This window comes from Oncorhynchus gorbuscha, linkage group LG16 (assembly GCF_021184085.1).
Source record: "Oncorhynchus gorbuscha isolate QuinsamMale2020 ecotype Even-year linkage group LG16, OgorEven_v1.0, whole genome shotgun sequence".
NCBI lineage: Eukaryota > Metazoa > Chordata > Actinopteri > Salmoniformes > Salmonidae > Oncorhynchus > Oncorhynchus gorbuscha.
Window position 1 is genome coordinate 28,600,316 of NC_060188.1, and position 23,069 is coordinate 28,623,384.

Here is a 23,069-nt window from a genome sequence, read left to right on the forward strand (position 1 = left end):
TGACAGTGCCACGTTGAAAGTCACTAACCTCTTCAGTAAGGCCATTCTACTGGCAATGTTTGTCTATGGAGATTGCATGGCCGTGTGCTTGATTTTATATACCTGTCAGCAACGGGTGTGGCTGAAATAGCCGAATCCACTCATTTGAAGGGGTGTCCACATACTTTTGCATATATATTTTTTTCCAACAGTCTTGAATGAGTTCCAACATATGCAGAGCCCTTGTCGGCGGCTTTTCCTTCAGTCTGTGGTCCAACTCTTCCCAAACCATCATAATTGGGTTGAGCTTGGGTGATTGTGGAGGCTGGATCTTCTGATGCAGCATTCCATCACTCTTAGTCAAATAGCCCTTACACAGCCTGGAGGTGGGTTTGGGTCATTGTCCTGTTGAAAAACAAATGATGGTCCCACTAAGCGCAAACCAGATGGGATGGCGTATCGCTGCAGAATTCTGGTTAAGTGTGCCTTGAATTCTAAATAAATTTACATTTACATTTAAGTCATTTAGCAGACGCTCTTATCCAGAGCGACTTACAAATTGGTGCATTCACCTTATGACATCCAGTGGAACAACCACTTTACAATAGTGCATCTAAATATTTTAAGGGGGGTGAGAAGGATTACTTTATCCTATCCTAGGTATTCCTTAAAGAGGTGGGGTTTCAGGTGTCTCCGGAAGGTGGTGATTGACTCCGCTGTCCTGGCGTCGTGAGGGAGTTTGTTCCACCATTGGGGAGCCAGAGCAGCGAACAGTTTTGACTGAGCTGAGCGGGAACTGTACTTCCTCAGTGGTAGGGAGGCGAGCAGGCCAGAGGTGGATGAACGCAGTGCCCTTATTTGGGTGTAGGGCCTGATCAGAGCCTGGAGGTACTGAGGTGCCGTTCCCCTCACAGCTCCGTAGGCAAGCACCATGGTCTTGTAGCGGATGCGAGCTTCAACTGGAAGCCAGTGGAGAGAGCGGAGGAGCGGGGTGACGTGAGAGAACTTGGGAAGGTTGAACACTAGACGGGCTGCGGCGTTCTGGATGAGTTGTAGGGGTTTAATGGCACAGGCAGGGAGCCCAGCCAACAGCGAGTTGCAGTAATCCAGACGGGAGATGACAAGTGCCTGGATTAGGACCTGCGCCGCTTCCTGTGTGAGGCAGGGTCGTACTCTGCGGATGTTGTAGAGCATGAACCTACAGGAACGGGCCACCGCCTTGATGTTAGTTGAGAACGACAGTTTGTTGTCCAGGATCACGCCAAGGTTCTTAGCGCTCTGGGAGGAGGACACAATGGAGTTGTCAACCGTGATGGCGAGATCATGGAACGGGCAGTCCTTCCCCGGGAGGAAGAGCAGCTCCGTCTTGCCGAAGTTCAGCTTGAGGTCTAAATCACTGACAGTGTCACCAGCAAAGCACCCCACACCTCCTCCATGCTTCACGGTAGGAACCCCACAATGCGGAGATCATCCGTTCACGTACTCTGCGTCTACACAACGGTTGGAACCAAAAATCTGAAATTTGGACTCATCAGACCAAAAAAGCGCTTGATGGTTTTTGCGACTGCACTTCAAGAAACTTTCAAAGTTCTATACTTTTTCTGGATTGGCTGACCTTCATGTCTTAAAGTAATGATGGTCTGTAGTTTCTCTTTGCTTATTTGAGCTGTTCTTGCCATAATATGGACTTTGTCTTTTACCAAATCTTCTATATACCACCCCTATCTTGTCACAACACAAATGATTGGCAAAAAAACGCATTAAGAAGGAAAGAAATTACTTCCAGCGCCGACAGAGATGGCCGCCTCGCTTCGCGTTCCTAGGAAACTATGCAGTTTTTTGTTTTTGGTTATTACTGCATTGTCAGAACTCGAAGCACAAGAATTTCGCTACACTCGCATTAACATCTGCTAACCATGTGTATGTGACAAATAAATTTGATGTGATTTGATTTGAAATTCTACAAATGCACTTTTAACAAAGTACACCTGTTAATTGAAATGTATTCCAGGTGACTACCTCATGAAGCTGGTTGAGAGAATGCCAAGAGTGTGCAAAGCCCCCATCAAGGCAAAGGGTGGCTACTATGAAGAATCTCAAATCTCAAATATATTTTGATTTGTTTAACACTTTCTTGGTGACTACATGATTCCATATGTGTTATTTCATAGTTTTGATGTCTTGAGTATTATTATACAATGTAAAAAGTAGTAAAAATAAAGAAAAACCCTTGAATGAGTATAGTGTGTTCATACTTTTTACTGGTAGTGTATATTTATTTATTCTCTTTTTTATTTTGCTCAGAAACCTTGGGGGCAAAAAAAGAAAATCACCGGCAGGCCACCTATTGGAGAACTCTGCTCTACAGTATCACCTCACCATTCAATAAACAAACACAACTACAATATTCAAAACTTTACTTTCATATTGTAGACTTTACAAATAAGGAACCACAAATGTAGAAGAAAAAAAACTTCCCGTGCCAAGTTCGGGCTCAATTGCATAACACCCACACCCTCAGATGATTTTACATAGGGGTAAAATCTACACAACCATACACACATGCATACACAGAGGAGGTGCGATTTTCACAGAGAGCTGTTACACAGGCATGCATGTCGCCTTGGGTGGCTCGCCTCCCATTCCCATCAGGCCGTCTATTTAGCATTGGAAAGGTCCCTAGAGCCCCCCCCCCACCGGTGGCTCACCGTTGCATGATGGGACAATCTCAGCAGGGCTGGAGGACTCCATAGCCCATAATCATAAACACACGCCCAGACGCCCACACATAACACACCAAGTCACACACCCACCAAGCATATTAAAAACAAACACACCCACTCGTCCGCACATGTGCATATTTGCACATACAGAATTTGTATTGTAAAAAAGTTTGTTTTTTAATGTAAAAAAAAAAACACCCACACAGTCACTTAGGCTCCACACACACACACACACACACACACACACACACACACACACACACACACACACACACACACACACACACACACACACACTTTGTGTACTGAAAACACAAACACAACCACACCACAAGCATCAAGTGCATACAGACTTTGTAGATGCCCCTTGATTTACAAGATACAGTCAAAAACCAACAAAGGCACGCCATAAATAGGTCTGAACACACTTGCTAAAATAAAAGGGCACATAGATAAAATACTCACAACTATACTAACATACTGTAAACACCTACCAACACAAATACACACATACAAACTGTGATTATGTGATTCACTTTTAAACTTAAGTCAGTGGGTGGTTGGCCTAAGTAACCCTCATTGTCCTTTTCATCTAAGAGTATAACTACAACAGACCATGGAGTTTTGAAAATGGAGGCCAAAATTCGTTTTAGGGAAGATGGCGTAGCCGAAGAATAGCGACAATTACACAACAACAATACATATACAGTCTACCAAGCAAAGGGGCCCACGACAACTCAACCAACTCAGCGGAATGAAAGAAGTACACACACATGCTAACACACACACGTGCACCAGGGTAGCTGCAGACCTCCAAATCCCACCAAATTAACTATGTGGGGCCCATGGGCAAGGTGAAAGGTCAAGCAGGAAATGGAGCACACAGGAAGTCTCAGTCATGTAGCACCGCTTTGCCTTTTCTTTTTATCCATAGCTACTTCCTGCCTAATTTCACCCTCTCCGTAGCTTGGCCAATCAGCAACCAAGCTCAGAGGATGATGGGGGAGTGGGGAATGAAATGCAGAGAGGGAGGGAGATAGAGAGAGCGAGCGAGCGAAAGAGAGAGAGAAGAAAAAAACAATAGGCTTCAAAGACAGCAGCTTGCATTCTCTCCCTCTCTCTCTGAGCACTGCGCCCCTCCCCCACGTGCACACACCCCCACTCCCAGCTAACTTCCTCTCAATGCATGTGGAGAGCAGAGGAGAGGGCGAGAGATGGAGGAAGGGAAAGGGGTGGGGCCCTCAAAAAGGTGCCTCTTAAAAAATCAAATAAAACAGGGCTACTGATTAATGGCTCCTATGTACACTATTTCTGGCTCCGGGCAGAACTCTTTTGGGTTCAATGTAGAACCCTCTGGGGAAAGGGTTCTACCTGGAACCAAAAAGGGTTCTTCAAAGGGTTCTCCTATCGGGACAGCCGGAGAACCCTTTTAGGTTCTAGATAGGACCTTTTTTGTCTAAGAGTCTATAGAGCAGTAGGGTAATGAGATTAAGCAGCGAACTGCCAAAGCCGTGATATATGTTGGCTCTGCACTACCGCTATAAAGCCCTTCAGTCAAAATGCTCACGTCTTCTTCCTATAGCTGTGATTGACCTTATGCGTGACCTTATGCGTGTAGACGACATAATGTGTAGATTTGATCTGGTATTTACAACTTGATGCTTATTTCATTGCAACTATCCGGTGAATTTGACAATAAAACCTTATTGTTATTTTTTTATTTTTTATGAATTCATGTTTTGATTTCACATTAAAAAAGACCAGTCTGTCAACATTGACGTTGAGAAATCATTTCAACACGCAATTTTTAGGGCTACATCCACAACCGGCGTGTTCGAACTTTGTATTCCACAAACGGTGCATTCAGAATGCCTAAAGTTGCAACGTTCGTAGCAAACGCTAAATTCAATACTGTTTTTGTTTTGAGCGATAATTCAATATTTCAGCTTAGCTGAATACACCTCACATCCCTACCAGCCCTTCCCTGCTGCCTACTCCCTTCAAAAGAGTTAGCCGTTTTTCTCAGGGACGCAATGGAACTCGAGCCTGAATCTCCACCATAAATTAAACCAAATCCACTCTCACCATACAAAGCTCAAAGGCTCCAGATAATAACTGTTACAACAAGGCCATACAATAGCAAGGGATGTAGCTTAGCAGCACCATAGCTTCTGCTCAGAGAGAACGATGGCGCTAAATGTGAATTGTAATCACTTAATTGAAAAGCTCATTCCAATAATTGGCTCATAAGTGTCTTGTTAGGTTGCCATACAACGTACATCCTAAAGCCCCACACTCCTCCTTCAATTGTTCCAAGCGATGGTTGGGAGACACTGTTGTTGCACCTTGATTTTATGATATGTTGTTAATAGTAATGAAATAGTAAGACAGATGCAGATATTGCTTACCATTCAATCATACCTTGAGATTTGGTAGTATTGATAGTGACACAAACAAATATCTATTTTTAAAAAATACTTCAAATCCTTCATCTCAAATTTGAGCAATATTAACAAAGTTCAACATGTTAAAGGAATGCTTTTGGTTTCAAGCGGTTTCTCCAGGGCATAGTAAGTTCTCCTGCAATGCAGGACATTTTCAACTTGGAGTGCATTTGAGGTTATAAAAGTCTTCTGAAGTTTGTCATTTCCACTTTGAAATGTCAGCGTTGATTTTCCATTCAGAAAAAATGCATCAACCCCCAACAAAAATGTCCATTAATTATAATCCACATAAGTATTCACATTTCCTGTTGTGCAGGATCATTTTTCCTGCTGTAGCAAACTTACAACAAAAAAATGAAGATCCTGTATGACCTATACTGTAATGTGTGGGTCAACAGCCTATACATCCGGAGAATGGTGGTCAAGAAAAGCTGATTATGCCAAATGTGTGTCAGTGAGAGAGAGTGAGAGTGAGAGAGTGAGAGAGTGAGTGAGAGAGTGAGAGAGTGAGAGAGTGAGAGAGTGAGAGAGTGAGAGAGTGAGAGAGTGAGAGAGAGAGAGCATGTGGGCTACTGAAGTAAATTAAAACCACCAGGAATTGGATCATTGTCCACCTTGGTGTTGGTGAAGATGGGGAAAAGAAGAGCAACACTACAAAAACAGCCACCTTTTCACACGCACACACACGCAAACAGTGGGATAGGGCAGTGTGTGCAGTGCAATGGCGATTGCGACCTCCGTGGATCTGTTTGGGAGATATGCAAATTGTAGTGGGTCTTGGGTGTCGGGTAAGGTGAAAGTGATCTGCCTCTCAAAGTACTGCATGATGACAGAAGCGAGCTTTACGGGGCGATAGTCATTTAGTTCAGTTACCTTCGCTTTCTTGGGCACAGGAAGAATGGTGGACCTCTTGAAGCACATGTTGACAACACTCAAGCCAGCTGGTCTGCACCTGCTCTGAGATCGCGGCTTGGGATGCCGTCCGGGCCAGCAGCCTTGCGAGGGTTAACACGCTTAAATGACTTACTCACGTCGGCCACGGAGACAGAGAGTACACAGTCCTCGTGAAGCTGTATGTTTACTTCGTCGTGTTTAGCTCGTCTGGGAGTGAGGCGGCGGTGTCCGCTATGTGTCTGGCTTTCCTTTTATAATCCGTGACTGTCTGGAGTTCCTAGGGTCAGTTTGTTATATCTGGAGTACTTCTCCTGTCCTATTCGGTGTCCTGTGTGAATCTAAGTGTGCGTTCTCTAATTCTCTCCTTCTCTCTTTCTTTCTCTCTCTCGGAGGACCTGAGCCCTAGGACCATGCCCCAGGACTACCTGACATGATGACTCCTTGCTGTCCCCAGTCCACCTGGCCGTGCTGCTGCTCCAGTTTCAACTGTTCTGCCTTATTATTATTCGACCATGCTGGTCATTTATGAACATTTGAACATCTTGGCCATGTTCTGTTATAATCTCCACCCGGCACAGCCAGAAGAGGACTGGCCACCCCACATAGCCTGGTTCCTCTCTAGGTTTCTTCCTAGGTTTTGGCCTTTCTAGGGAGATTTTCCTAGCCACCATGCTTCTACACCTGCATTGCTTGCTGTTTGGGGTTTTAGGCTGGGTTTCTGTACAGCACTTTGAGATATCAGCTGATGTACGAAGGGCTATATAAATACATTTGATTTGATTTGAGTTCCTGCCACATACGGCTCATGTCTGAGCCGTTGAATTGTGACTCCCCTTTGTCCCTGTACTGTCGTTTTACCTTTTTGATTGCCTCACGGAGGTCGTGGATGGTCTGTTTGTGCAAGTCCATGTTCCCAGTCACCTTTCCATGGTTAACTGCGATGGTTCGCACTTTCAGTTTTGCGGGAATGCTGTCACCTGTCCATTGTTTTTGGCTTGGATAAGTTCTCATTTTCACATTGGGAACGAGATCCTCTATGCACTTCCTGATGAACCCAGTCACCGTGTCAGTGTATACGTTGATACCATTCTCAGAGGTGACCCGGAACATTTCCCAGTCTGCGTGATCAAAACAATCTTGAAGCATAGATTCCGATTGGTCAGTCCTTTTCATGGCAGCTTCCTATTTAAGTTTCTGCCTATAGGTGGGGAGGAGCAGAATGGAGGTGTGTTCTAAATTGCTGAAGGTGTCAAGTGTAACAGAATAACTTTACGTCCGTCCCCTCGCCCATACCCGGGCGCGAACCAGGGACCCTCTGCACACATCGACAACAGTCACCCTCGAAGCATCGTTACCCATCGCTCCACAAAAGCCGCGGCACTTGCAGAGCAAGGGGAACTACTACTTCAAGGTCTCAGAACAAGTGACGTAACCGATTGAAACGCTATTTAGCGAACACCGCTAACTAAGCTAGCTGTTTCACATCCGTTACACAAGCAAGGCTGTGGGTAACTGGTGAAAGGAGTCAGGCGCAGGAGAGCTGAGATGCGTGGACAAGGTATTTAATACAAGAAAATACCAGTATAAATACTATACTATGGAGCTGGAAAAATACCGGTACCACGAAATAAACGGCGTAAATAACATAATCCGGCAACTATATACCAGCCGTCAGATACAGCCTTACAATAAAACAAACACGCACACAAACATGGGGGAAACCAGAGGGTTAAACAATGAACATGTAATGGGGAAATTGAAACCAGGTGTGTAGAAAACAAAAGACAAAACAAATGGAAAATGAAAACAAAAATGAACAAGGAGAGGCATCAACTTCGGCCGAAAGTCGTGACAGAAGTAAGGTCGGGGGAGGGCCTTGACTTCCCGGAAGGGAGAGTAGCAAAGCGCCAGAGTCCATGTTCAGCTTGTAACACGTGTTGATAGAATTTCGGTGGCGTTTTCCTCAGATGTCCATTATTAATGTCCCCAGCTGTAATAAATGTGGCCCCAGGATATGCGGTTTCCAGTTGGAATATAATCCAGTGTAGTTCCTTGAGAGCCGTCACGGTGTAGGCTTGGGGGGAATATACATGGCAGTGATGATGACTGAAGAAAATTATCTCGGGAGGTGATGCGGTCGGCATTTAATTGTGAAGGATTCCAGATCGAGAGAACAAAAGGACTTGAGTTCCTGTACATTACCACAATCACACCATGCGTTACAAGATACAATATACTTTATTGCCATACAACCAATGCGAAGGGAGTTCAACGTTCTGACTGCTGCGGGGGAAAACCTTTTTTTAAACACCTTCCAGAGGGTAGGGGCTGAAAGAGTTCATTGGCTGGAGGGATGGGGTTGTTGATGATTTATTTCCGCACATTTGAATGTGCGCTTGGTGTGCAGAGAGCTCACAGAGGGAAGGTCAAAGCCAGTGATCTTGAAGGCATTTGACACAACCCTCTGTAGTATCTTCTCAATGTGACTGTCCATGTTCCCATACCTAAATATAATGGATGATATGATTTTGCACTGTATGATGGCTGTGTAAAACTGAACCAGCAGCTGACCCTGTACGTTTTCAGTTGTCTTAGAAGGTAAAGCCTCTGCTGGCCCTTCTTGATGATGTGGTTGGAGTTGGCAAAGGAATTTGAAAGAATCTATCAAGGTTATTGGTTGGTCAGTGATTATGACCTTGGGGTTCTTTCTTATCCTGTAGTCTATGGCTATCTCTGTGTTTTTTGAGGCATTGAGCATGAGGTCGTAGTCCTTACACTACGTCACCGCCTGAGCCACTTTTTATTTAACCTTTATTTAACTAGGCAAGTCAGTTAATAACAAATTCTTATTTACAATGACGGCCTACCCAAAGGCAAAAGGCCACTTCATGGCGGTAATGTGTTTCATTGTTGTCTGTGATGAAGCTGACTATTGTGCCGTTGTCAGCATATTTAAAGACCTCAACTGTGGTCTCATGGGATGTAAACTGGTTCGTGAAGAGGGAGAAGAGCAGAGCGGACAGCACGCAACCTTGTGGTGCACCAGTACTGAGGGTCAGAGGTCGAGATGTCAGATTGTTTACCTTGACAGTCTGGCTTCTGTTCCTCAGGAAGTCCAGTATCCAGTGGCACATAGCTGGGTTGATGTTCATGTCCTTCAGCTTAGTGAATAGTTTGTGGGGATTGATGGTTTTGAAGGCCGAGCCAAAAGTATGAACAAGAGGCGTAAGTAGTTGTTAGGTGTCTGCAGGTGTTGCAATCTGTGGTGGAATGCCAGGTCAACAGCGTCTTCAATGGGCCTATTAGCTCTCTAGGCAAACTGGAGTGGATCCATCAATGGGGATGTGCATGATGTTAAGTAGGTTGGGACATGGCATTGAAATGCTTTTATGGCCACTGAAGTCAGGGCGATGGGGCTCAGATGTTTGAGGCAGGGTGTTTTGGGTGATTTGGGGACAGTGATGATGGTGGATACTGTGGTACTGTACAATGGTATAAGGAAAATGTTACAAACGTCAGTGAACACTGGAGCCAGTTGTTCCACACAGTGGTGGAGCACAGATGGGGCAAGTTGATCCGGCCCTTCGGCTTTCCTTATGTTCTGCTTTTTGAAAACAGTTCTCACCTCATCCTCCTGTATGGTGAATGGTGTCGGGAGGGGGGGGTACGTGAAGTGGGGGGTTAAGTGTCTATGCACTTGTTTCCTCAAAGCGCGCAGAAAACACATTGAGCTTGTCTGGGGAGGTCAGGGTCCTCGTTTGAAGTGGGGAGGATCGTTTTCTGTCATTTGTCATCTCTTGTAAACGTTTCCTGACTGATCTGGAGTCATTGGCAGTTAATTGTGCTTTCAGGTGTTTTTTGTGGTTTGTTTTGGCCTTCCTTATTGCAGAGCAAAGTTCATATTTGGCTAGTTTGTATTTTGTTAATCATGAAACAAACCCAAACGCCTTTTTTTTTTCGGGTAGAGTTTTTTTCTTCTTGTCCGCAAGATGGACGGAGAACCCCACTGGTTGAATGGACGGGGACAATATATCCGGAGAGAGCCATGATTCCATAAAACAGAGTATGTTACAGTCCCTGATGTCTCTCTGGAAGGAGATCCTTGCCCTGAGCTCATCCACTTTATTGTCCAAGAACTGAACGTTAGCGAGTAATATAAGCGGTGGATGGTATGCAAACAAATTTCTGCTAGAATTTCTGGTGAGTGACCACCGATCTAATGTCCAAAAGTTATTTCTGGCTGAAGGTAATAAGACAAGAAAAGTTCTGAGAAAATAATGTAAGAAATAACATGAAAAAAAAATGTACACAGCAAAGCTAGCAACAGGGAGACCGTGTCTGTTGGCGCCATCTTGACGGAGATTCCATGCAGTCCATACCAGGATGTTGGTGCCCATGACTCCAGGAAGGCATTTCACAAGACAGGACAAATGAGAACCAAGGAGCTACCTACTCAGAAACAAGTAGTGGATGTATGTTTAACACAATTCTTTGTGAAATAGCCTTACTACCACCCAAGAAGCTCTCAACAAAACATGGAGGCTTAAATGACTTCATCAACATACAGTGTTATCAACAAGCACTAACATGAGACAAGATATAGGGAAGAGTGTGGTAATCTGAGCCATTTTTTACATTCAGCATCACTCCGTCAAGCGAAATATAGTATTCTTTCTAACAAATATATCTACATATATTTCAGTATGGTGGGTATCCCTGGAAATGATCCGAATTCATGTAAACCTTACAGTTCTTAAAACATAGCTTGTCCAAAAAAGTGGTCTCTTTGCACAACTTACCCCGGATATGGCGTAAATTGATCCGCAGGACAGAGTAAGTTAAGCCGCCTACACATTTCTGTACTGAATGAAATATTATCACTACCCTTTTAAAACCATAACAATCTTTATTTCCCAAACATAATTCAACACGCCTTTTTGTCTTTCAATCATTTTAGGCATCTTTTAACACAGGCTTAACTCCTAACAAACATTTTGTACTTTATTTAACACTTTTAACATAGGCCAGGCCCTGTTGTTACCTCATATTCCAGCGATAATTCCTTGCATTACGCCTGGGAAGAAAACACTTCGATTTGGTCAACTTGCCATTGGCTCAACCATTGGCTCAACCAATGGCTCAACTTACCCCATGGCCATTGGCTCAACTTACCCCAAGGCAAACATGTTGACTATATTAGCCCACACATCTACAAGGATGCACTTTCATGCTAGGCTTAGGACCTCATATTGAAGCGTATAGAAATCCCAACTGAACAATCTTAAAATGATCTACGTTGGTTTAGATGCAAGCATCATGAAACCTCTAACACAATACATTCATTTGACTTGGTAAAAATCTATTTTTCTGGATCTAACTTGCTTACCACTTTTTCCATGTGGTTCCTTGCTTCATAGACTCCATGAAATCATGACCTTTTCCTAAATACTTGGTCAAATTATAAATTTGGGTGGCTCAACTTACCCCACTCTCCCCTGCACTGTATATTTACAACCCTTCCCCCTCCCTCTTCCCCCACTTGACCCCCTCCCACTTAGAATACCTGATAGCCGCCCCCACCTTCCCTCTCCGCTCCACGCCCTGCCCTACAACGGGTGAAAGGTCACTCCACTAGCCAGGCAATCAGGAGGCACCGATGCAACATTAACCCTAAACACGCCATGGACACATACACAAAGAGTTGGGCCTTTCTGCTGCTATAGCAGGCTGTCTATGTCACTGCCTATAGGGAGTAGAATCATATGGAAATGCCCAAAACAAGACATGCTAGCAAAAACAAACACAGGGAGATGTTGCATAGGGAGAGTCTAAATAGGTAGAGTCTGTTGCATGAAGAGAGAAGAGAGAGCTGGTGGAAAGACTGCCGCTGTCTATACGATTACAATCTTCACCTGGTTCATTACACTTCAAAAACAGAGGTCAGAAAAAGAGGCTCCAAATTTGCCCGTGTGGAGAGAATTGCTGAACAACAAAAGGGTTGAGAAATAGCATGCATGAGCCTTATTTTCTCAGGGTGCTCTGAAGGTACATATATTGAACTCACTGAAAAACACTACAGAGTGGAAAGACTTGGGGAAATGGTTATCATCCCAAATGCTACAACTGTGAACTGTAGTAGGCCTATATGAATAAAAGAGACAGTTCCCACTCGGCACAAATTGGTTGAATCAACGTTGTTTCAGTGTAATTCGTCAACGTATTGTGATGTGGAAAATACATTGGATTTGCAAAAAGTCATCAAAAACTGTTGTTTTGCGTGTGAAATTTCAACCACAGAACGATGTCATGATGGTAACCGATTTTCAACCGAGACAAACCTTTTATAAAATATGTTGAATTTCTATCGTTGAAACAACATCAGATCTTCAACGTTATATCCACTAGAAGAAAAAAATAACAAGTTGGGCAGCACCTCCATTTGGTCTCCCATCTTTAACCAAGCCATGCTTAACTTTGATTTTCATCACTAACTACTAACAATGTGCTATCATGAGAATGAATTATTGAGAGATCTCTTAATAACTAAATCATTCCAAAGGGAAGGTTTAACAGAGCAAATATAACACATATAACAACCATACTCTCTATAAGTCATACATCATCAACATTATATTACTTAGGCCTATATATACTGAACCAAAATATAAATGCAACATGTAACAATTTCCAAGATTTCACTGAGTTACAGTTCGTATAAGGAAATCAGTCAATTAGAATAAATTCATTACGCCCTAATCTATGTATTTCACATGACTGGAAATACAAATATGCATTTCTTGGTCACAAATACCTTTTAAAAAGGTAGGGGCGTGGATCAGAAAACCAGTAAGTATCTGGTCTGACCACCATTTCTCCAGATCTCCTCTGCAGAGTTGATCAGGCTGTTGATTGTGGCCTGTGGAGTGTTGTCCCACTCCTTTTCAATGGCCGTGCGAAGTTGCTGGATATTGTTGGCAACTGGAACATGCTGTCGTACATGTCGATCCAGAGCATCCTGAACATGCTCAATGGGTGACCTGTCTGGTGAGTATGCAGGCCATGGGAGAACTGGGACATTTTCAGCTTCCAGGAATTGTGTACAGATGCTTGTGACATGGGACCGTGCATTATCAGGCTGAAACATGAGGTGATGGCGACGGATGAATGGCACGACAATGGGCCTCAGGATCTCATCATGGTATCTCTGTGCATTCAAATTGCCATAGATAAAATTCAATTGTGTTTGTTGTCCGTAGCTTATGCCTGCCCATACCATAACCCGCCTGTCACAACGTTGACATCAGTAAACTGCTCGCCCACACAATGCCATACACGTGGTCTGCGGTTGTGAGGCCGGTTGGACATACTGTCAAATGCTCTAAAACAACGTTGGAGGTGGCTTATGATAGAGAAATTACAATTAAATTATCTGGCAACAGCTCTGGTGTACATTCCTACAGTCAGCATGCCAATTCCAAATCAAATCAAATTTCACGCTCCCTCAAAACTTGAGACATCTGTGGCATTGTGTTGTGTGACAAAACTGCACATTTTAAAGTTGCCTTTTATTGTTCCCAGCACAAGGTACACATGTGTAATGATCATGCTGTTTAATCAGCTTCTTGTTATGCCACACCTGTCAGGTGGATGGATTATCTTGGCAAAGGAGAAATGCTCACTAACAGAGATGTAAACACATTTGTGCACAACATCTTAGAGAAATGCGCTTTTTGTGGGTATGGAAAATGTCTGGGATCTTTTATTTCAACACATAAAACATGGGACCAACACTACATGTTGCATTTATATTTTTGTTCAGTGTTGCATTTGCAAAGTCATCAACAGCTATTGTTTTAATTCAACCCAGGTTTCAACTAAAAATAGACACTACATAAAGGCCTAGGATTTCAAGCTTTGGTTGATGTCAAATTTAATCTTCAAGTTAATAATAAATATGTTGGATTCTCGTCTCCATTTCATCCAAAGATCTAAGTTGACGAATAGGACTAAATCAAATCAAACTTTATTTTGTGTATTTAAAGTTTGATTTGATTTGATTTAGTCCTATTCTTTAACTTTGACTTTAGGTTGAGATTGGGGACATGAATCCAACATATCAATTATTAATTTGTAGACAAACTGGAATTAAAGTCAGACTAAGTCAGTGGCACAAAATATATATCTTCATCAAATGTAAATATTTGGTTGTTTAAAATCAAACACATTTAAATATCAGTTTTGCTATACAGTAAATAGCCTATTAACTAGTAAATAGCCTATTAATTTATGTTCAAGTCTCCAACTAAACCAAAAATAATGTTAAAGAATAGGATTAAGCCAGTGGCTCAAATGGAACTATCCAAGCATTACATACATCTCCTTTAAATGTTGAAATGTTGTTGCGTTGTCAACCTAACACAATTCAATATGCCTTTTGTAAAACAGTAAAGTTAAGGCTTTCTTTCAAACTAATTTGGCAGTTTTTATTCAACCTTAAATGAGTAACACATCCACGGTCACATTTTAAGGTTACTGTAACTATAAAAGTCTTTATGTAATCACAGAAACTGTGCATGTTCAAGACAGTATGCAAAGGTCGCAGGATCTGTGGCGATCTTCACAATTGAAATATCTGTGTAGAATCTCAAACATTACATTTACATTTAAGTCATTTAGCAGACGCTCTTATCCAGAGCGACTTACAAATTGGACAGCATTGATCACTTGCACTAGGTACTTTTAATGTAATCTCAACTACAATCCAGGTCAATTGGTTGTGCTATTAGATGAAGCACAGTGATAACATATTAAGTTGTTATATAAAAATGTCTGACAGTGTATTCCTATTTCAATTTTGTTGTGCTTTTAAATGGTTCAAAGTGCCATTAGATGACAACCAAAATCAGATATAGTTTTTTTATTGGAATTTAGTTGTGCTTTTATATGGTTGAGAGCATAGTTATAACATACTGGGAATTTAGCAAACTCTTGCTGTCTTTTTGAGTGGGTGAATAAAGGTTGAAATATCATTGATTAATATCTCAAACAAAAATGTTCCACATTTCCCCGTTGACATGACATGGTGTGCCCAGTGGGTTTTGTCAGTTCAAAATCCCATTCTTTTCACACTATGCCCAAAATTAAGGATATGGGCACTTTCCAGGTACGAATCGAAGAAAATGTGGAGCCAAATCAAAAGTCGGAAGCAAAACTGGGAAACCCGAAAAATCCTCCATCATGTCTAGGCACTCAAACACAATAAATGGTTGGCTTTTGTTGAAATCTGCACGTCCTCACCAGTCAGTTTCTATCTACAAGCCATCAGACTGCTGAACAGTCAAACTGGACTGACCACCTGCTCTGATTCTTCGCACCATAGTATACATGCGCTCACTCATGCACACACCCACACAGACATACACACACATACAGTACATATACATTCATGCTGCACACACACATCACAACTGCTACTAGCATACTCTTTTTATACTGTGAAATGTATACACATGCCCCCCTTCCCCAATACACGTGTAAATATTGGACTATAAATTGTGCCTTCCTGTATTATACTTGTGCTAAAATATTAATTATATTCTACTGTCATTGACTTTACGTTCCTATTCTTATCTTTTATTATTTCTTATTGTTGTTGCATTGTCGAGAAGGAACCTGCAAGTAAGCATTTCATTGGACGATTTATACCGTGCACTTCCTTACACAAAACTTGAAACTGAAACAGACTTCTTGAAAGTCCTATTGAGGATGTAATCTCAAATTCAAACAATGTACAAAGCAAAACAATGACTAAGAGATGATTGGAGCTCTGTGCTCATCAGTGACAGATAGGCTACATGAATGTCAGACGAGCTGACAACTGTTTTGATAAATGATTGATAGAAACGCACATTAATGCAATGCAGAATTATTTGCATGACAAACAAGGGATTGTACACACGCTAGATCACACTTCCAGCATGGCAGCTGCCTGACGGTTGTTAACCGACTAAAAACTCCACTTGCATGGATTGGTCATGCTCGTTGAAAGGTTTCAATGTGCAAATCTTCACAATGCGCCATAAAAGCTTACCAAGATGTTAACTCACATTTTTCAAAGAGCAGAGAACCGAGTGAGGGAGGACAGGAAACAAAAAAGCAGCTTGCAAGTTGACATATTGATCAAAACGAAAGACCCACACTGCTATAGGAGCAGCTATTACATAGGAGAGAGAAGTAGATAAGTAAATATTTTATGGGGACTATATAGCGAGCATAAAATCAGAGATGAATATTTAATTGTTAATGGGAAGGTGCAAAGGCAACCAAATATCACAACACTGTACGATCTAGCTGCTAGAGCCTGAAGTGCCAATACTCCTCAGTGTGTCAATCAAAGACAGACATGAACCCTTCTGTGGATGTAATACTGTACTTCATGCTTTAAATAGCTAGAGTGTTGCAAGAGAGGGAGGGGGTGGAGAGCAGCACAAAGAAAGAGTGGTAGGGGAGAGGAAGTAGGAGGCACAAGCACTTGATGTGATTTCTTGAAGTCAACTGGCAGTATGCAGTCAACTGGCAGCATGCAGTCAACTGGCAGCATGCAGTCAACTGGCAGCATGCAGTCAACTGGCAGCATGCAGTCAACTGCTTAGAATGAAATAGATGCCAGTACTCATTTGAGGTACTGGAGTCAGATTTTAGAGTCAATATTCTATAGAGTTTGAATCTAAATTCAAGGTCCTAGTACTCACTACAAGTGTGCACCTACCCAGCTCAAGCGCAAGTGGACATGTATTACATAATGAAAAGACAAAGAATTTTTTACCTTACAAAGACTACAGTACCAAGAATAGCCGGGAGAGTTCAAAGACTCGGACAACTTCGTTGGCCGAGAAAACCTGCTGAGAGGGAGGAATCTCTTCCAATCAAAAATGTATTGATATGTCACAATACATTTCCTCTGTGGTTGTACAGTACCGGTGGACGGAGGTGGTCAACGGGTTTGGGAGAGAGAGGGGCTTGCAGGGCTACCGTGAGGAGCAGTGGTTGAAAGTAGAGGAGTGATTCCCCTGGCACTGACCTGGTCCTGCTCCCTTCGCAATTAGTATTTTATGGTTCATGATTAAAGACAGACGAAGAACAAACAAGACAATGTACTAATAACTAACGCTATGTACAGTGCCATGCAAAAGTATTTAGACCCCTTGGATTTCTTCACAGTTTTGTGGTGTTAAAAAGTGGGATTAAAAATGGATTCAATTGTCTTTTTTTTGTTGTCAACAATCTACACAAAATACTCTGTCATGTCAAATTGGAAGAAATATTATTTTAAAATGTTTTATTAAAAATAAAAGTCATAACTAAGATACAGTCTTTGCATAAGTATTCAGCCCCTTTGTTTAGGCAAGCCTAAATTAGTTCAGGAGTAAACATTTTGCTCAACAAATCACATAATAAGTTACAGGTTCTTACTCTGTGGGAAATAAAAGGGGTTGACATTATTTTTTTAAATGACAAACCCTTCCTCTGTCCCCTATAGAGAAAACATCTGTAAGGTCCCTCAGTCAAGTATTGTGTTTCAAACACAGATTCAACTACAAAGATAAGGGATCTTTTCGACAGCCTCAAAGAAGGGCAGTGATTGGTAGATGGGCAACAATAACAAATCAGACACTGAACATCTCTTTAAGCATGGTCAAGTTAATAATTATGCTGTGGATTATATATTGAACAAGGCACTAAAGTAATACTGCAAAAAAACAACAGCAAAGTAATACACATTTTGGTCTGAATGCAAAGCCGTATGTTTGGGGCAAATCTATCACAACACATCACTGAGTAACTGCCTACTTATTTTCAAGCATGTAGCTAAGCACAGGCAAAATCCTAGAGGAAAATCTGCTTTACACCAGAGACTGGGAAGGGAATTCACCTTTCAGCAGGACAATAACCTACAACAGAAGGCCAAATCTACACGGGAGTTGCTTACTAAGAAGACAGTGAATGCTCCTGAGGGGCCAAGTTACAGTTTTGACTTAAATCTGCTTGAAAAGCTATGGCAAGACTTGAAAATGCTGTCTAACCATGATCCCCAACATTTTGACAGAGCTTGAATAATTTTGGAAAGAATAATGGGCAAATATTGCACAATCCAGGTGTGCAAAGTTCTTAGAGACTTACCCAAGAAGACTCACAGCGGTAACCGATGCCAAAGGTGTTTCTAACATGTATTGATTCAGGGAGCTGAATACTGGTGCTACTATTATATTTTACTTATTAAATTTCTATTCATCTTTAAAAAAAACGTTCACATTTTTTCTTCCACTTTGACATTAGGCTACAGAGTATTTTGTGTAGATTGTTGACAAAATAAGGACAATTACATACATTTTATTCCCACTTTGTAACAAAATAAAATGTAAAGAAATCCAAGGGTTCTGAATACCTTTGCAAGGCAATGTAGCTCTTCTCTGGAGAACCCAAATATGTCATGGCATGATAAGATTTGTTTCTCATCCCAATTTTATCTAAACAGACCTCAATCAATTACAGAAAATGACCAAATCATAACTCAGGTAAAGGATGGTATTTTCTTTGCAATCAAGTGTCCCTGGCATTCTAGTTTTTTATTTCTTTTTTAAACGCGTTGATTTGAATTTGTCGATTTGATCCGGTACAATAAACGACTTTCAATCGAATCAGTCACTTTGTCTTCGAGTCCCATATATTTCAGAATCATAAAAGCTCCTCATCTTTGAAAAGGCATCCATATTAATCGAATATATACAACGACCATATTTTTTTGACAAAGCCATAAAAAAAATGAATGGACTAATAAAGCATTCATAACACATTCATAAGCACTAAAGGAACACAAGAGTTACAGGGTTACATTATAAACATATTATTACACAGATACAGCATGAATATACTATTAGGTATTAATAGCCTAACACTTCATGACAAGGAAAATTATTAATGACCAATGGTAGGTTTAGAATGTTGCCTATACACTTTTACAATATGACATTACTGTTGAGGTAATGTATGTAATTGTTCACTTAACCATTAAGTAATATGCCTATTTAAATTAAACCACAGCTGATTCTTATAATATGTATTTACTGCTTATGAGTCAACTATGGATGTTTTCTAAAATAATGTCAAGGTAAGGTGTTACTGACTATTATGCTGCTTTAAACTCTGCGGATGAGCATGTGAAACAAAAACACCTGGCCATCAAGGTGTGTGTGTGTGTGTGTGTGTGTGTGTGTGTGTGTGTGTGTGTGTGTGTGTGTGTGTGTGTGTGTGTGTGTGTGTGTGTGTGTGTGTGTGTGTGTGTGTGCAGTTTGAGGCCCCTGGGAGCCTCTGTGTTTATGGTGCCATCTCTCTCATGCATCACAGTGCTGCACCACACACGCACACAAACACCGATTGACTGAGGGGAAAAAATGCTCAGCTGAGGAATGTGGGGCTTCTGCCATGGCAACCAGCAGGGGAGGAAACACAGGTCCTCTCGTACATTATCACGTTACGAGCTCCCCCTTCTTCCCTCCTCCTTTCCTCCCTCTATCCCTCCTCTCACTCACTCACTCCGCCCTCTTCCAGGCTCCGAATTCCACAGTTCCCGAGCCTAAAACAAATCTGGTGAGGTTTTCGATCCTAGCTCATTCCCATCGCAGCAATGGCGGATTGACCCGAACCATACACCACAACCCTTGACCCCGGAGTGATTATGAAATGCTGTAGTTTAAGAGTTTAGAAAGGGCCAGAGGGCGTAGCACTAGCAGCAAACAATTTAACTGTTCAAAGGGGCCGCAGCTTCAGCTGAGGTGCAGCCGCCATAACGGGGGATGGGCTTCCCCTGACTTAAAATTGGCTGTGCAGGGTATGTGGAACACAGTCAGCTAGCTACACACTACTGCTCATTTTTCACAGAGCTTCCTCTGGCACTCCTATTACATGACATCATACATGCCGATAGGCTACATAGGGATATCATATGTGAGGTTTTACGTGATTGCTTGAATCAAAATGCTACACAAAAACCGACACGTCAACCTACAACCGCCTGAAAGCGGGAGATTGATAGCATCTGATATGCAGGCGTTTTGTTGCATTTTCAGAGCAGTTGAGTACAAATATGACTATTATAATCCTCATAATAATTAACATTTCCTGTTGATGCTCAAATTAAGATCCCGCATCCGTAAATACACTGTGCACATGAATGAATGATGCGAATCGCAGCCAAGGACCCTCTCCTTTACTGTTGAAATGAGTCTACTCTACAGGTCTGACCTACACAGTAAAGAGCGCATTCGCGCCATTGCCTGGAAGAGGTGGGGTGGTCGTTGCGGTGGCTGGTATAGTGAGACGAAGCTGAACCTGCGAGAACAACTCTGGAGTTCATTTAGCAGTGGAGAAGGAGAGATGTGCCTTTAGTCTGGCTCAAAGTTAATGCTTATCTCCACAATGACCCGTTCGTCATGAGAAGATGGCAGCCGCAAGGTCTCCATTTTGTGTGGCACAGTAGCCTAACAGTACGTTGTAGGTGAGATATTGATCTCCATCGAGTATATTTAGCCATTGTCACTTTATTCACACATAACGTAATATTTATATTTTTTGTTATACATTCTGATTCCTGAAAAACACATATATAGCCTATATTTCCATTCTGATAAGAACAAGGTTTCGAGAATCTACCTATAAGCCTACGCATGCAGGGCTATGAGTGCATTTATTTGTTTCTAACATACGAAAGGGAATAATAAAGACATATTTATGCATGACAGTTGTTAATGCACGTTTTCTGTACACTGTAGATGTGCTACTGGAGTCTGGTCACTTTATGTTGCAGTAGGCTATAGGTTGCAGTATGCTTTATGTTGCAGTAGGCTACCAGCCCCTCGTCGTCTTCCTCGAGCGTCATTTTGTGCGCAACAATGGCCTACAATTTATGCACTGCATGGGTTCGAGAGAAATATATGTCCACTTTACAGCATATAAAGTAAATTAATAACTTTGATTGACATTATGCCATATATGTATAAGAGCTCAAGAATAGTCTACAGGCTACTCGTTTAATTACTTACAGTTTGATCATTAGAACAAGTTGTCGCTCAGATTTGGGTTGAAGTTACTGAGAAGAGGAGGGTCACATGTAATAATTTTGGTAAGAGCAATCTATCTAGGTGGATGATCTTGCATGCATTTCTCTTCCAAAACGATGATATTTCGTTGTCCCTTTCTCGGTAACCCACCCAATTTGACAGGCTCTGCCATATCACCCGAGGCCCTATGCCCACATAGACCTATTGATTTGATATGAGTATGCAATATTAATGCCCAAATGATTGCCAATTAATTTATATTGCTCTAAAAATCAACAATTAACACTGCTATGCAGGTTTAAAAGTACTATTCTTTCACAGTTTATCCAATCAACTGATGGTCAAAAGACAAAAGTCTGTAGAAACCTGTATCCAGTTTTTGCATAGGCATAGGACTACTTATCACCGTAAATTTCCCAAAAGGCAATAAAAGAGAAATGTAGGCTACTTGACTGAGACCATAGGCCTGAACATTCCTCATACATTAGGCTATATGGTCTATAACCTCATAATCAGAAGCGAAGGCTAGTTTCCTTACTTGTCTCTCTGTCCATATTCCATATTTGCCATGCAGAACCCAGCGGGTAAACATCTGACTCAGACAGATAAGAAAGCTATTCTTCAAATTAGAAGTAGTCCGGATTAGGATGAATGGGAATGGTCTGTTGGTTAATGAGAATGCATATGTTCAGAATATAAACAAAACACCGCATATAACTTGCTATGGTTGCAATTTGAACACTTACAGGGCTCGTAGACACACACGTCTGTAAAGCCGTATTTTCTAGTTCACTGCGAATGACACCACCCTAGATAATTCTGAACCATGTGAGCCAGCAAGTAGGTAGCCATCTTTATTGGACAACGCCCAATTACTACAATGAAATACAGTCACATGTGGCAGCGCAGAATATACCAGAACATTTAGGAACATCACTGAGAGCACTATTCATCTGGGCGTCACCTATTGAATAAATTGATATGGATGAGTGTCACAGTCAGTCACCACGTTGAGAATTCGTGGCTAAGTTCCTGTATGGGTAAAACAAACGCTTATAAAGATAATATACTATTAATAACTTACACACAAAAAAAAAAAAAACAGCTGCCATTTTATCACTATTGTTTAAAGGTTAAACAATCGGCGTTTTATAGGCTATGCAACCATAGTCGAAGACATGCACAATATTGTAATAGGAAAGGAAAGACTGTTCATTGCATCCTATTGAGAAAGCAAACACTCTTGCTTCTCTCTGTCTGTCAGTGCGATGGCTACACACCTCCCCCATCGCTCAGCTGCTAGCGCTCGCTCTACAGCCTAGCGCTGCTGTTTGGAGGAAAACCTGCCTTCATTCATAAAGTCTGTAAACTACTCGAGAGTACTACAGCATCGTGGAAGAGGCGGTTCTCCTAGTAGCTGCACCGCCCACCTAGAGAAGCGAAAGGGAGGGGAGGGGGAGAAGATAGAAGCAGTCATTGGATAGAAGAAAGGAGGGAGCGTGTGGCTACAATGTATGCCAGAGAGCACGCCTGACGCATACAGGGGGTAGTATAGCAAGGGTTTGGTTATGCTGGTGATATCGAGCAGTGACACATTTCTGATACATATGCACTGTTTTCGAAGAGTGCCTTACTTCAGATGAATCATTGCTGCGGTTGACGTGGACGATTTGCTTCCCGTCGCTGCTCTGTCCAGGAGAAGTCATAGAACCACGTAGGCTACTTGCTATAACGTTTAACATGACTCATGGAGCAGAAACATAACCCCACATCCTTACATTCGCTTTTCATGTGATGTCGACATGTCTACTGGATCTAATGAGACCGAGAATAAGGGAGTGTTTAAACGGTTAGCCGACATTTTATAGGCATTATAGCCTATACATGAATTATCAAAGCCTCATGCGTCCTCA

General features: G+C 42.0%; 1 protein-coding gene across 4 annotated transcripts in view; it reads right to left on the minus strand.

Annotated features, from left to right (window-relative positions):
* Positions 1-23,069, minus strand: part of LOC123999245 (insulin-like growth factor 2 mRNA-binding protein 1) — a 58,024-nt gene that overhangs the window by 14,292 nt on the left and 20,663 nt on the right. The window contains exon 1 of one of the 4 annotated variants that reach the window (XM_046304804.1): positions 21,695-21,800. The exons of the other annotated variants lie outside the window; for them this stretch is intronic. Coding sequence (XP_046160760.1) covers positions 21,695-21,726 — 32 coding nt within the window. The 5' untranslated portion in view covers positions 21,727-21,800. Of the gene's footprint in view, positions 1-21,694; positions 21,801-23,069 lie in introns of those variants that run through there. 4 annotated transcript variants of the gene reach the window in all.